This window comes from Labeo rohita, chromosome 5, assembly GCF_022985175.1.
Source record: "Labeo rohita strain BAU-BD-2019 chromosome 5, IGBB_LRoh.1.0, whole genome shotgun sequence".
NCBI lineage: Eukaryota > Metazoa > Chordata > Actinopteri > Cypriniformes > Cyprinidae > Labeo > Labeo rohita.
The window spans coordinates 29,035,627-29,048,223 of record NC_066873.1 but is presented as its reverse complement, the minus strand read 5'-3'; the positions used below and the strand labels follow the sequence as shown (position 1 = coordinate 29,048,223).

The 12,597-nt window shown below is 36.7% G+C and overlaps 1 protein-coding gene across 5 annotated transcripts in view; it reads right to left on the bottom strand.

Annotated features, from left to right (window-relative positions):
• cacna1ba (calcium channel, voltage-dependent, N type, alpha 1B subunit, a) overlaps positions 1 to 12,597 on the bottom strand; it is a 138,804-nt gene that overhangs the window by 23,586 nt on the left and 102,621 nt on the right. For 3 of the 5 annotated variants that reach the window (XM_051108969.1, XM_051108970.1, XM_051108972.1), the window contains 10 exons: positions 12,003 to 12,204; positions 10,206 to 10,370; positions 8,548 to 8,658; positions 8,108 to 8,191; positions 4,997 to 5,113; positions 4,839 to 4,904; positions 4,580 to 4,671; positions 3,595 to 3,745; positions 2,055 to 2,182; positions 811 to 907 (listed from right to left, as the gene is read on the bottom strand). In XM_051108969.1, the coding sequence (XP_050964926.1) occupies positions 811 to 907; positions 2,055 to 2,182; positions 3,595 to 3,745; positions 4,580 to 4,671; positions 4,839 to 4,904; positions 4,997 to 5,113; positions 8,108 to 8,191; positions 8,548 to 8,658; positions 10,206 to 10,370; positions 12,003 to 12,204 (1,213 nt within the window). Of the gene's footprint in view, positions 1 to 810; positions 908 to 1,636; positions 1,734 to 2,054; positions 2,183 to 3,594; positions 3,746 to 4,579; positions 4,672 to 4,838; positions 4,905 to 4,996; positions 5,114 to 8,107; positions 8,192 to 8,547; positions 8,659 to 10,205; positions 10,371 to 12,002; positions 12,205 to 12,597 lie in introns of all 5 variants that reach the window. The other 2 variants (XM_051108968.1, XM_051108971.1) reach the window with 1 other exon arrangement.

The window sequence follows — 12,597 nt, the reverse complement described above, 5'->3', positions numbered from 1 at the left end:
ACACTCAATGTAATAAAGCATTGTCAGGTTCACTTTTAACCGTTTTGCATAGAACTGAATTTTAATGTCTCTCCCTGGACATTTCACTTTGGCTATGTTCACACAGCAGCAGAATATGGTTGTCAGTCCAGTATTTGAGTCTGTAATATAGTTACGTTCACACACAGTACGGTTGCAGTTTTGTGTTCTGTGCATGACTCAAAAGCTTCACTCTTCACCCAAATATAAAAGCTGCTGTTGGTCAATGAAGGTTTGATGAATGATTGTCGTGTCAGAAAGTGATAAAACAGTCAGTTTTATGGACGTTGCCATATTTGACATTACTTACAGGCTTGACCGCTTTGCATGTTCATATAGACATTATTCAAAACGCTACTGTAAGCTGCTGTGTGAACGGGACATTTCGAGAGTCACACTTGTAAGTAAATGCGGTTGCCAAGCTCAAAAACTGACAGTGTGAACATAGCCATTGATAGTGCAAGAAGTAATGTAACATCATTTTTCAGAAATCTTGAAACAAGCATGTATTTTCAGTGAGCCTGGGTTGTAGTTAAGCATTAAATAAACAAAAGTTCTGCAGTCATACTCCATTAGTCTGTGACCATCCCTAGATTACAAAGGAAGTGGAGGGAAGACTTGAATAAAAAGGGACAAGGGGAGGGACTACACCAAAAAGATTAGAGCGTGGGGGAAACAAAAAAAAAAAAAAAAAAGAGGGGAAACACTGCAAGAGCACAGAGATTGGCTGGAGAATAAGCCAATGGGAAGACAGTACGAGCAGGGAGAGGGGGGCATGTGAAGTTGAGCTACCTTGTAGGCGATTCGTGGAGGACATTTCTTTCCCAAACCTAAAGGTGGGGACATGTGGAGCAGCATCTCATACATATCGAGGTACTTGACACGGCCACTTCACAGTGCAGACAACGCAAAAAACCCAAAATAAAGAAAAGGATGGGGGGTTAGAGAGACGGGAAGAGAAACAAGGGGGCAGAAAGTAAACCGAACAAGACGAAATGAAAAAAGACAAAAACAAACAACAGACGACAAAAAAACAGAAATCTTTTGTTAATTAGATTTCCAAGAGTGTCATGGACAGGGATGCCATCCTGGCCTGGCAGGGTCAGAGATGGATCCCGAAGGTTAGAGGTCAGAGGTGAAAGAGTTGATCCCTGATAAGGAGAGATGGAAGAGGTGAGTGAGATGGACATGAGGAGTGGATGGTGACAGAATGGCTGCATTGTTTGGAAGATGTCTGCATCTGCATGCTGAGACATCAGGGGGAGTTTCCTCTTTCAGTGCACGGAAACAAAGGTTTCAACGCCAGTTCTTTTCTATTTCATTTGAACGGTTGGTTGAGATATAAATGTAAAAAACACCATTGCTTAATAATGTAACATTAGTGCCAAAACTGAATTGTGAGAAGTATACATAAGTGTCATAAAAGGACATCTTAGCTTGATATGTGGCCTTGAAAGCTTTGTTTCCCATCCAGCATCATTAACCAAAGCCAGTCAAATCTGGTGGGGCAAGTGCTTGTGTGTAGGCAAGTCATTTGAGCACAGCCATTCAAGTTTGGGTCTCTGGGCGTTTGCACACAGAGGCCACACAAGTGGAAGAAGTTGCTTGGGTTGCAAACCTTGTATGCTACCCTATTAGGGCAGTTCTTCCCTAAGCCAAGGGGGGGCGAGATAATTCGCAACAAATTGTACATATCCTTATAGGAAATCCGTCCGCTGCGGAAAGAACAAGCAAAACATGACACATACATGAAGAAAGCTTGGAGAGCACATTAGTGTTGTGGACAGAATGGACGCGGATAGGAGTACAAGATCCCATTCACATCCAGACCACGATTCTTATGGGCATTGTCTGGGAGATCTTCAATCACACATTATCATAGGGAATATTCAGCATTTCTCTCTTTTATTTATGTGGTCTAACCTTTGAGCCCTAACAGAATGACTCTCCTTCTCTCAACTGTTGCCAAACTCAGTTACTATATTTATCACAAGAGTAGGTCTCCATCTGGCGGGGGAGTGCAGGCTGAAACATACCATGCGGCTGGGTCATACTCCGCCCACACTCGGATAAACTCATCCAGGTGGTGAGGGCCCAAGATGGAAGAGTCACGTGTCAGATATTCAAAGTTGTCCATAATGACAGCCACAAACAGGTTCAACATCTGGAGAAAGAAACTGAAGGTCACTGAGCAGGAAAAACAATCTGAACAAATTAATTAGAGTTGGGTAAAGATATAGATTTTCTGATTAATCATACACTAATAAAATGCTGGGTTCGGCCTGCTGGGTCATTTTATTGGGTTGTTTTTAATATTTTTACCCAGGTGCTGGGTTGTTTTTCTGAACTCTAAAAATGCTGGGTTATGTTTTTTAACCCAAATGCTGGGTTCAGCTTGTTGGGTAATTTTACTGGGTTATTTTTAATATATATTTTTTTACCTACACTGTAAAAAATAAAGGTTACAAATTATTTTAAGTTGACTCAACAAATTGTTTTTTACAGTGTAGGTGCTGGGTAGTTTTTCTGTAACTAAGCTGCTGGGTCATTTTAAATTATTTATTAAATATTGAATAATTATTTCTACCCAACTGCTGATTTGAGCCTGTCTCCGGCAAAACAACCCAGCTGCTGAGTTACAGTCAGAGCACAGACTTTTTGCGTCCTCTACACTGTAAAAAACAATTTGTTGAGTCAACTTAAAATAATTTGTAACCTGGCTGCCTTAAAATTTTAAGTTCAGTCAACTGAAAAAAAGTTAATTCAACTTGAAATGTTAAATTATACTAAGTGACAACTTAGATATTTGAGTTGAATCAACTTAACAGCTGGGCTACTTACCTATCTGTTAAGTTTAGCAAACACAAATATCTAAGTTGTTACTTAGTACAACTTAAAATTTCAAGTTGACTAAACTTATTTTAGTTGACTGAACTTAAAATTTTAAGGCAGCAGGGTAACAAATTATTTTAAGCTGACTCAACAAATTGTGTTTTTTATTTTTTACAGTGTACAAGAAAGAGCGTGCTGTACTGTGGATCAGAGGTAAAAAAATCATATAAATACTGTTCAGTTTCTGTTCACAGACCAATTGTTTCAAGTCTTAACACTTCAATGTATCATCACAAGCCGCAGGGTTTAATTTGGTTTTGTCTGTGTATGTTTTTTGGACTCTCAAAGCTGTGGATCCCATTGACTGCCATTACATGACTGACAGACTGCAGTGGTTTGAGTTAAAAATCTTTGTTTGTGTTCTACTGAAGAAACAAAGTCACCTACATCTTGGATGCCCTGGGGGTAAGCAGATAAACATCAAATTTTCATTTTCGGGTGAACTGTCCCTTTAAAGCATAACAAATCTGATTCAAATTAAGAGTTTGTAAATCAGAATCAAATCGAATCAGGAAATGTACATCGCTACCCAGCCCTATTCCAAACACAATGGAATCTTGCAGCATCATGTTCAGCCAGGTTTTTAGATTTAAGATAAACATAAAGCAGTTTTGCAGCAGTGGGATGTGACGGCATGCTACAGTAATGATAACCCTGGTTTGGCTGGTATGACTGAGCACTAACCAGAAAAGAACAGAGGAAAATGAAGGAGACAAAGTAGAAGTAGGCAAAGTCACTCCCGCACTCCTTTCCATGAATGCCTGAGCTTGCGTCACAGGTGCGCTCACTCAGACAGGACAGCATAATCTCATGCCAGGCTTCACCAGTGGCACTCCTGCAAGAGACACGATGATGAGCTGATTGAATAAATGCGGCATCTGCTGCTATTAAAAGCAGGAATGACTGTCAGAGAATATAACAGAGACCGGAGATGATGGGAAAAGTGCTGATATTTAAATTACAGTTGAGCCAGATTTCATTTATAACACTGTTGTCACACTGATGTGCTGTCTGCTCATGCCTCTCAGCTCAAAGGAAGCTTTGAGGTAATGAACATAAGGGAAAGATGGAAATTTATTTATGAATTTCATTAGGAGATGTTGTTTTTCTAGCAATACGGCTTATAGTCCAGATGGTACTTTAAAATTCAATCTGACCAAAAGGGGAGACCAGAGAGAGAGCACAACAGACCGATGTAAACACAGTTATACCAAGTATTACAAATTACAGGATGACAAACCATCAGAGAGATAGATAGATAGATAGATAGATAGATAGATAGATAGATGGCAGATCTAAAGTTTGAGATCATACTAGGTTTGCTGTAGTTAGGCCTATATTTTAATACTTTATACAGTAATATTTTCTGACTATGAAAGAACTTGATCAATTATAAATACAGCTCTCCATAAAATCCGAATTGCATTAGACAAATGTGCGCTATTAAAGTCGATATCAATCAAAGTCTAAATATAGTGATCTGGCTAAATATAGTATTCAGAGAACATTACAGAAACATTCTAACTCTAGAATCCTATCTAATCTGCATCATGTGTCACACTTTTAGACTTTAGATTCTGTTAAAAAACTCCAGAAGCCTCTCTAAGATTTCTTGCATTCTCAAGTGACTTTGATTGTAGTAGTTAAAGAATATCAGGTGTGTGCAGACCTGAACAACAGCATAAGCGCTTGAAGGAAAGTGCGAAAGTTGTTGTGACGATTGATGGCAGTATCATCATTCAACTCAATGTTCCCAAACACCTGCAATCACAATGTTACTTTAAGTGCATGTAATTTAAAACGGTTACATTAAACAAACATTGGACAGAATTCCATTTCTACATATGAATTCACCTAAATTACACAGGAGTGCTGTAATGATCCTTTAATGGAAAATACCATTACTGAAGCACTTTAAAAGCATATACCTGCATTCCAATGATGGCGTAGATGAAAAACAGCATGGCGATTAAAAGGCAAACATAAGGCAGTGCCTGGAAATAGACATGAGGAAATTGTAACTTCTTTAAAAGAAAAAAAAAAAAAACTCCAACAAGAAATAACAAATCAGTCTAAATAGAGTTACCTTAAAAGACTGGACAAATGTCCAGAGCAGGATGCGAATGGTGTATCCCTGCCGGAGGAGTTTGACGAGTCTGGCTGCTCTGAAGAGCCTCAGGAAACTCAAGTTCAGCAGACGGTCCTGTGGGAACACAAGCTTTGTCAATTTAAAAGTTCATTTCTCCTCATTAATCCTTCAGCACTCTTTACTTCAACCCTCATATTTCTTAATAACATCCAGCTGTATTGTTGGATCCTAAAACATGCATGACAGTATTTTATAAGACCTTAATCTCTTAGACAATTTCTCGAATCCCGTCACACTGAACCTGAAATACTAGACTGCAATTATCTGTAGGTTTTTATTATGAGATTAAGTTGAATTGATGTTATTCCTTAAGGCAGGGTTTCCCAAACTGGGATTGCAAACTCCTGGATATTCACGAGGGAACTGAGTTTGAGAGTTGATGCAAAGCTAATAATTAAATCATAAACATTATTAAATTAAAATAACATAAAATTAAAATAATCAAAATAAAATGCTTAAAAATATGCATATTTTATTTATTTACGTCATAAGACAATTTACCAGCATCCGAGAAACATGAACATACAAATGTGTTGTTAAGTTATTGAAATAACTTAACATCTCAGGGAGAAAAAGTAAATATTTTAGGTCAAAGGGATTTGGCTGAACAAAAAGTTTGGGAACCCCTGCATTAAGACATTCAAACTTTTTTTTCAGAAATTTCTACATTCGATTCAGTGTGAAAAATTCTTTGTAAAAAATGGTCAAGTACATAGGATGTACTCTTGGATCAGTACCTTTTGTTGGTCTTGAAGCAACAACGCTGACAATCCAGACAATATGATTGGTTGGACCAAAAAGGATGTCGATCCATGATAAGCATTGGTGAAGCATAATGACTTCAAACCAGACCTATTTACCAGGGCTGGGTTTTAACACAGATTTCACGATTTGAGTTGATTCCGATTCACAAGCTTGCAATTTGGTTCTATTTACAATTCGAATTGGATTCAACATTGATTATTTTGGACATATATCAGGTAAAGTACATGCCAAATTTTCTCAAGGAAGAAAAAATCTCTCAGTAGGTTTAAAATTTAACCACTTTAAAAATTAACTTTTAAAGGGGTCTTCCGATTCAAAATTCACTTTTACATGTTGTTTGAACATTAGTGTGTGTTGGCAGTGTATGTACAAATCTACCCTATAATAATAAAAATCCATGCAGTGGTTTTTAATTAATCTGTAAAAATAATATACCCTTTTTCAAATCAAGCCATTCTCAGATGCCTGTCGGTGTGACCACTCCCGCGATAGTTGATTGACATGAGCGTCTTACCTCAGACCCGCATAAATCAGCTGTAACAGTCCGACCTCCACTGTTTTGATGCCAGAGCAAGGATATAAGTTAGACAAGAATATCTCCGGTTGAGCGATTGAGGTGTTGTGTTGCTGGATGTAATAATGAATGTAATGGTCGTCATTTCCTCCCGACATCTGAGCCGCTGAAGATGCAGTGGATTACGTTTGTTTGTAAAGGGAATGCACCTCCTGATCTACATATATCCGTCTATGTTCACACAAATCATTCGTGATCCAGCAGAAGTGAGTATAAGGGTTTTTTTATGAATCTTTGCGATTGCCTTTCCTAATAATGTGCTAGTTAGCAAGTTTAGCTGCATAACAAGCTTAAATGCGACTAAAGTAAACAGGCTCGTCACTCCACAGAAAGAAGAGAGGGGCGGGGCAAGCAGAGCTCATTAACATTTAAAGCAACCTCGACCAGAACAGGATGATTTTTGCAGAGCTGATTTTGGCAAGGTAAAAAAGGTCTTATTTACACTACGAAATTTTAACCAAAGCATGTTATAGACTTTTCATTAAGACCCTAAAGAATCATATCAACTTGTGGAAAATGGGCATCCTATGACCCCTTTAAGAACAGTAAAAATTCTAAAAACAGTAAAAGTCTAAAAGAATGAATATGTTAGCTATATGACTAACGCATTTATGATCACAGATTATGTTTTTACTGAAGTAATTATGTGACGTAATGCTTTCAAGCTGTTATACTGGCGTCTTTGCATGGTTGAAATGCTAACTGAGTGATTAACATTTCGGTAAATTGTACTCTTTCTTTTAACATACCTTTGGATGTTTATTCATGTTTATTTCATGCTGTAACTGGTATTAAAGCAGAGATGATCTGTCACTCCACATTAAACAGCGCCAAAACTGCATGTATTGTTTGAATACTGTATTTAAACGGACCGAAGTTGAAATCTGAAAATTTGTTTCATATCAAAAGTAACAAAGCAAAAAGCTTATTATGATTTAATGGATGGGAGGTGCGTTACAATGTTCTGTTCATTAACTGAAAACAGGCTAGACTAATCGATTCTTGGGATTTAAGAATCGATATTGTTTCGTAAAAATATGAATCAATTAAAATCGAGAAATCTGTATTTTTTACCCAGCCCTTCTATTTACTTCATAGTCAACTGACATACATGGGGTGATTGTGAAAATGATGCTGCATTAGCTCAGTAAAGAATAACCTTATAAAGTGCCATTTTTTTCTGTGATAGAAAGTTCTTTCATTCCCAGCAGGGTGGAACAGACATAAGTTCAAAGACAAGAGAGCAACTCACCGTAGTCTATACATGAAGATGTTAAATCGTGGCAGGAGCGACCAAGATTTGAGTGAAGACATTTAAGGAACACAGAAGAACAAGAACAGCCATCACACACAAATATAGTTACAGAACAAACACAATTACCATCAGTAGTTTTGACAGTGACATGGACATCAAGACATACAGTATAATACAACATAAGACTTGTGAACATCATAAAGCACAAATTAGAGCCACAAACTAGTAAGCATTACCAAACGGTTACTCTATTACTGTCATTTAATCTGGAAAAACAACACAGAGCTCTCTCCCTTCTGTTCCTAAGCCATAGACAAAGCTGTGATGGGTATCCAGCTCATCATCATTCATGTCCGGGCTTTTCTTCTCAGCCTATCTCTGCTGTCTGGTATTACACTCGGTCTAGCTCTGAGACTCTCCGCTAATAGAGCTCAACACAGTGCCGCTTACTTACGTTAATCTCAGTGACTAAGATGTCAGTGATGCTGCCCAGCACAGTCACAAAGTCAAACACATTCCAGGCGTCCTTCAGGTAATTCTGAGAAGAAAGGAATTACAGAGATCATTCAGGGACAGGTTGGAGAGGCTTACAATTTCACACTCTTACATAGAAACGTTTTACTGTGAATTAAAGGATTAGTTCACCAAAAATGAATATTCTGTCATCATTTACTCGCCTTCATGTTGTTCCAAACCTGTGACCTTCTGTCTAAGCTGCACTTTTATCCACACAATAAAAGTGGAAAATGACCACAGCTATAAAAATTTTCCAATGAATCTGTTTGACAGAAGTTTCACTTTTGGGTGAACTATCCCTTGAAGATGGCTTTTAAGTGCAGCTCTTTTTGGACCAAGATGCATTACGTTGTTGAGGGTATAAGTGACGATACTCACCAAGGGGCCGAAAGCAATAATCTTGAGAATACACTCCATTGAAAAGAGAGCAGTGAAAACGATGTTAAGATACTTGAGCATAGCTTCATAAAAGTCAGGTGCCCCATGAAACTGCAGATATAAGAAAACAAGGAGGAAATTGTATTTATTTGAGTATCTTTTATTTGTTGTTACAAAAAATGATGTAATTTTTGCAAAGAGCAATAAAACGTTAGTTAATGACATTCAGGGAAAAAAATAAAATATTTAATATAAAATATAAAAGTTTTTTTTTTGTTTTGATTTATATTAAAATTTTAAAAAAGTTTATTTAAAACATATTTTTAATTTAACATTTTTATGATTTAATTAATTATTAGTTTTTCATTAAACTCACAAACCCACTGCAGTTCCTTTACTAACACCAGTTTAGAAAACCTTGATGTAATATAATGTTTAATGCACTTCATGTTGTTAATAACAACAAATGGGATATATTTTCTTACTCTTTGTGTTTTTATGTCAATATGGTACAAGGTTTACCTATTTAAATCAATGTGATAAATGAGTTAGGTCAAAAGTAATCTAAAAGTAGTAGGATTATATTACTTAAAATATGTAATGTAAAGGATTCCGTTACTAAGTACTATTTTTGTCATGTAATTTGGAATCAGTAACGGATCACAATTTGTAAGTAATCTACCCAGCTCTGCCGTTACACCAGTATTCAGTGTCACATGATTCTTAAGAAACCTAATATGCTGATTTAGTGCTGAAGAAACATTTCTTGTTATCATCAGTGTTGGGCATATTACTTTAAAAAAGTAATTTGTTATAGTTACTAGTCACTTCTCACAAATAGTTAGTAACCGAGTTACATCATTATAAAAGTAACTAATTACCAAGGAAAGTAACTATTGTATTACTTTTTAAAAAAATGTTAAAATATGTCAAATAACTTGGATGCCCGCAATATTAAATATAGCAAATGAATAAAACAATGTACACTAATGTACACTATTTTAATGTTGCTGTGGGACAATGTGAGAGACACATTCCAGAGGCTAAAAATCATGTTATTGGGGTCGCTTCAACCCGTAGACATAAAAACATCATAATAACAAGAACACAATATGCTTGTGTAAAATAAATAAAACAGAATGTGCTCTCTGCCGTCTCCGTCTCCATCACCTTTCTTCACAGACATGTAAATAAAACAACCTGAATCTCCGCAAATATGTGACTCACAGACATGAGAAATATATGTATAGAAAGCTTGAAATGTCTTTTAATGTAAGCCATATTGAAAACAAATATTCTCTGATGAAGTAATCCGTATGATACTAACATGAGCTCCAGTTTTTACCATCTAAACTCATCTCTAATGTAATCACGCCAACGAGCGACAATTATAGTAATGACACATTTTATTGTCAGTAATGAAGTTGTAACAGGGGAAAATTAATTTAAAACACCGCTATTCCCGTCACTGGTTATCATCAGTGTTGAATACTGCTTAAATTTTTTTTTGGAAAATGTGGAACTTTCTTTAGAATACTTTGTAGAATGGAAAGTTCAAAAAACAGCATTTATTTGAAACTGAATTAATGAAACTTTGATAGCAGTCAAGCGACTCTCCAAGGACTCTGCTGCTACTAAAAGAAAAATGTCCGACTGACCTTCATCATGAGCACCACAGTGTTGAGAGCAATCATGATCATGATGGAGTACTCAAACGGTGGAGAGACCACAAACTTCCACAAGCGGTACTGAAAGGACTGCTGGTTCTGTGGCATATAGCGGGTCAGCGGTCTGGCATTGATAGCAAAGTCGATGCAGGCTCTCTGAAAGGAAAAACAGCAAAAGAGGAATTAATTCTCATAACAGACACACACAGCTACTGTTATCCATCTTTATCTTTCAAAAGACTCTCTGTAGTCACATTCTCTCTCTCTCATAATCAAAACGAATCATATAAAGAGCAGTGACAACTGTGGAAGACACAGTCTATAACCTGTGGAGGAACAAGAGAATAGACCTCTAATGGCACCGGTATTTTTTTTGGCTGCGTTGCCGTGAATGTTGATGATAAATGACTTCTCCTGAGGTCTGGGTTTTTCCCACAGTTTGTGAGTCATGTTAGGCTGGCATATGGAGAGGGAGACAGTAAAACAGCACAGGCTCTGCAGACGACTAGGCCAGTCTTAATGGGGCCTCAGAGGAAATGGGACAGGAACATCTTGCTGACTGCTCTTCCGTGGGGCTGGCTGTCTCTGTGTGTGTCTTTAGTCTCTGTGAGTCAGTGTATGAATGTATACCTGGTTTCTGAGAGTGTATTTAGGTGTGTGTGGTCTGCCGCAGGCACGTGCATTAATCCTGTCACAATTCCCTACCTGGACATCTCCAGCTGCTACTGTGGCTGGCTTCACTGTAGGTACCGTATCACATCACTAAACACTAAAAACACCTTCAGTGCTCGGAAGAGAAAGATTGATGTCTGTCTCTGTATCTCTCAACGTCAGCCAAGAAGTGGGAATCTTTTTTTTTTTTTTTTGAGATTTTGTTTAGATTCTTAGTCGGTCTAAAGAATTTATACCACACTTTATACCACACAAGTTGTTTTTTTTACTTTCCAATAAACTGCATATTTATATTTTTTTAAATTGAAAAATTAATGATAATACATTTTATAAAATGTATTATCTTAATATTATATTATATTATATTTGAAATATATAAAATGTTTTTCCTTATGCCATTAAAGACCAAACACAAATATAGTTAAAGTCAAAAGTTTACATACACCTTGCAGAATCTGCAAAATGTTAATTATTTTACCAAAATAAGAGGGATCATAGTACTTCAGTACTTCCAAGATAATTCACATAAAGGAATTTACATATAGTTCACAAGAGAAATAGCTGAATTTATAAAAATGACCCTGTTCAAAAGTTTACATACACTTGATTCTTAATACTGTGTTGTTACCTGAATAGCTGTTTGTGTTTTTTGTTTGTTTTTTTACTGAGGACAACTGAGGGACTCATATGCAACTATTACAAAAGTTTAAAATGCTCACTGATGCTTCAGAAGGAAAAACAATTCATTAAGAGTCAGTGTTGTAAACTTTTGAACGGAATGAGGGTGTGTACATTTTTATGATATTAAATATAATTTTCTTTTATTTAGTTCTGCCCTTCAGAAGCTACAGAAGATACTTACATGTTTCCCAGAAGACAAAGTAAGTTAAATTTACCCTGATCTTCAAATTCAAAAAGTTTTCACCCCCCGGCTCTTAATGCATCATTTTTGTATTTTGTATGATCCCTCTTATTTTGGTAAAATAATTAACATTTTGCAGATTCTGCAGGGTGTATGTAAACTTTTGACTTCAACTGTACTTTTTACCACATCTGCCAATTGCATATGAACTATGAAAATATTATGTTGTATGTAAATACATTATTCAGTTATACCTCATTTTTCTCCAGACTGCACTCTGACAAGGCCTTATCACCCTGTTCCTGGAATGTGATGATTATCAAGGCCACAAAAATGTTGACGAAGAAGAAAGGGAAAACCACAAAGTAGACCACGTAGAAGATGGACATCTCCATGCGGTAGCCTGGGCTGGGTCCCTGGTCCTCAAAAGTGGCATCTACTGAGTGCTTCAAAACCCTGTGCACAGACAACATTACACCATTACACCCTATACAGTTTAAAATAATAAAGCGCCTTGTGGGAGAGACAAGACTAATGACAACTGGTCTTAACCTGAAGCATTTTTATATATCTTGCATTGCTTAATTACTACATACAATTTAAAATAATTGTATTAAATGATTATACACTGAAAAGAAACAGAATTACACGGTAGATGCAGAACACTGACCCCAACAATCTTGTGAACAACTAAATAAATCAATAAAAAAATTTTTTATTGATTTATTGGCTAGTCTGCCTCCTGAAAGCTGTGCTCTACCAGTATCACAGAGCCTCAAAGAGCACCACTTCAAACTGATTACAGCCTTTAAAGAGAGAGAATAAAAGGCCACTGCGGGGTCAGATGAC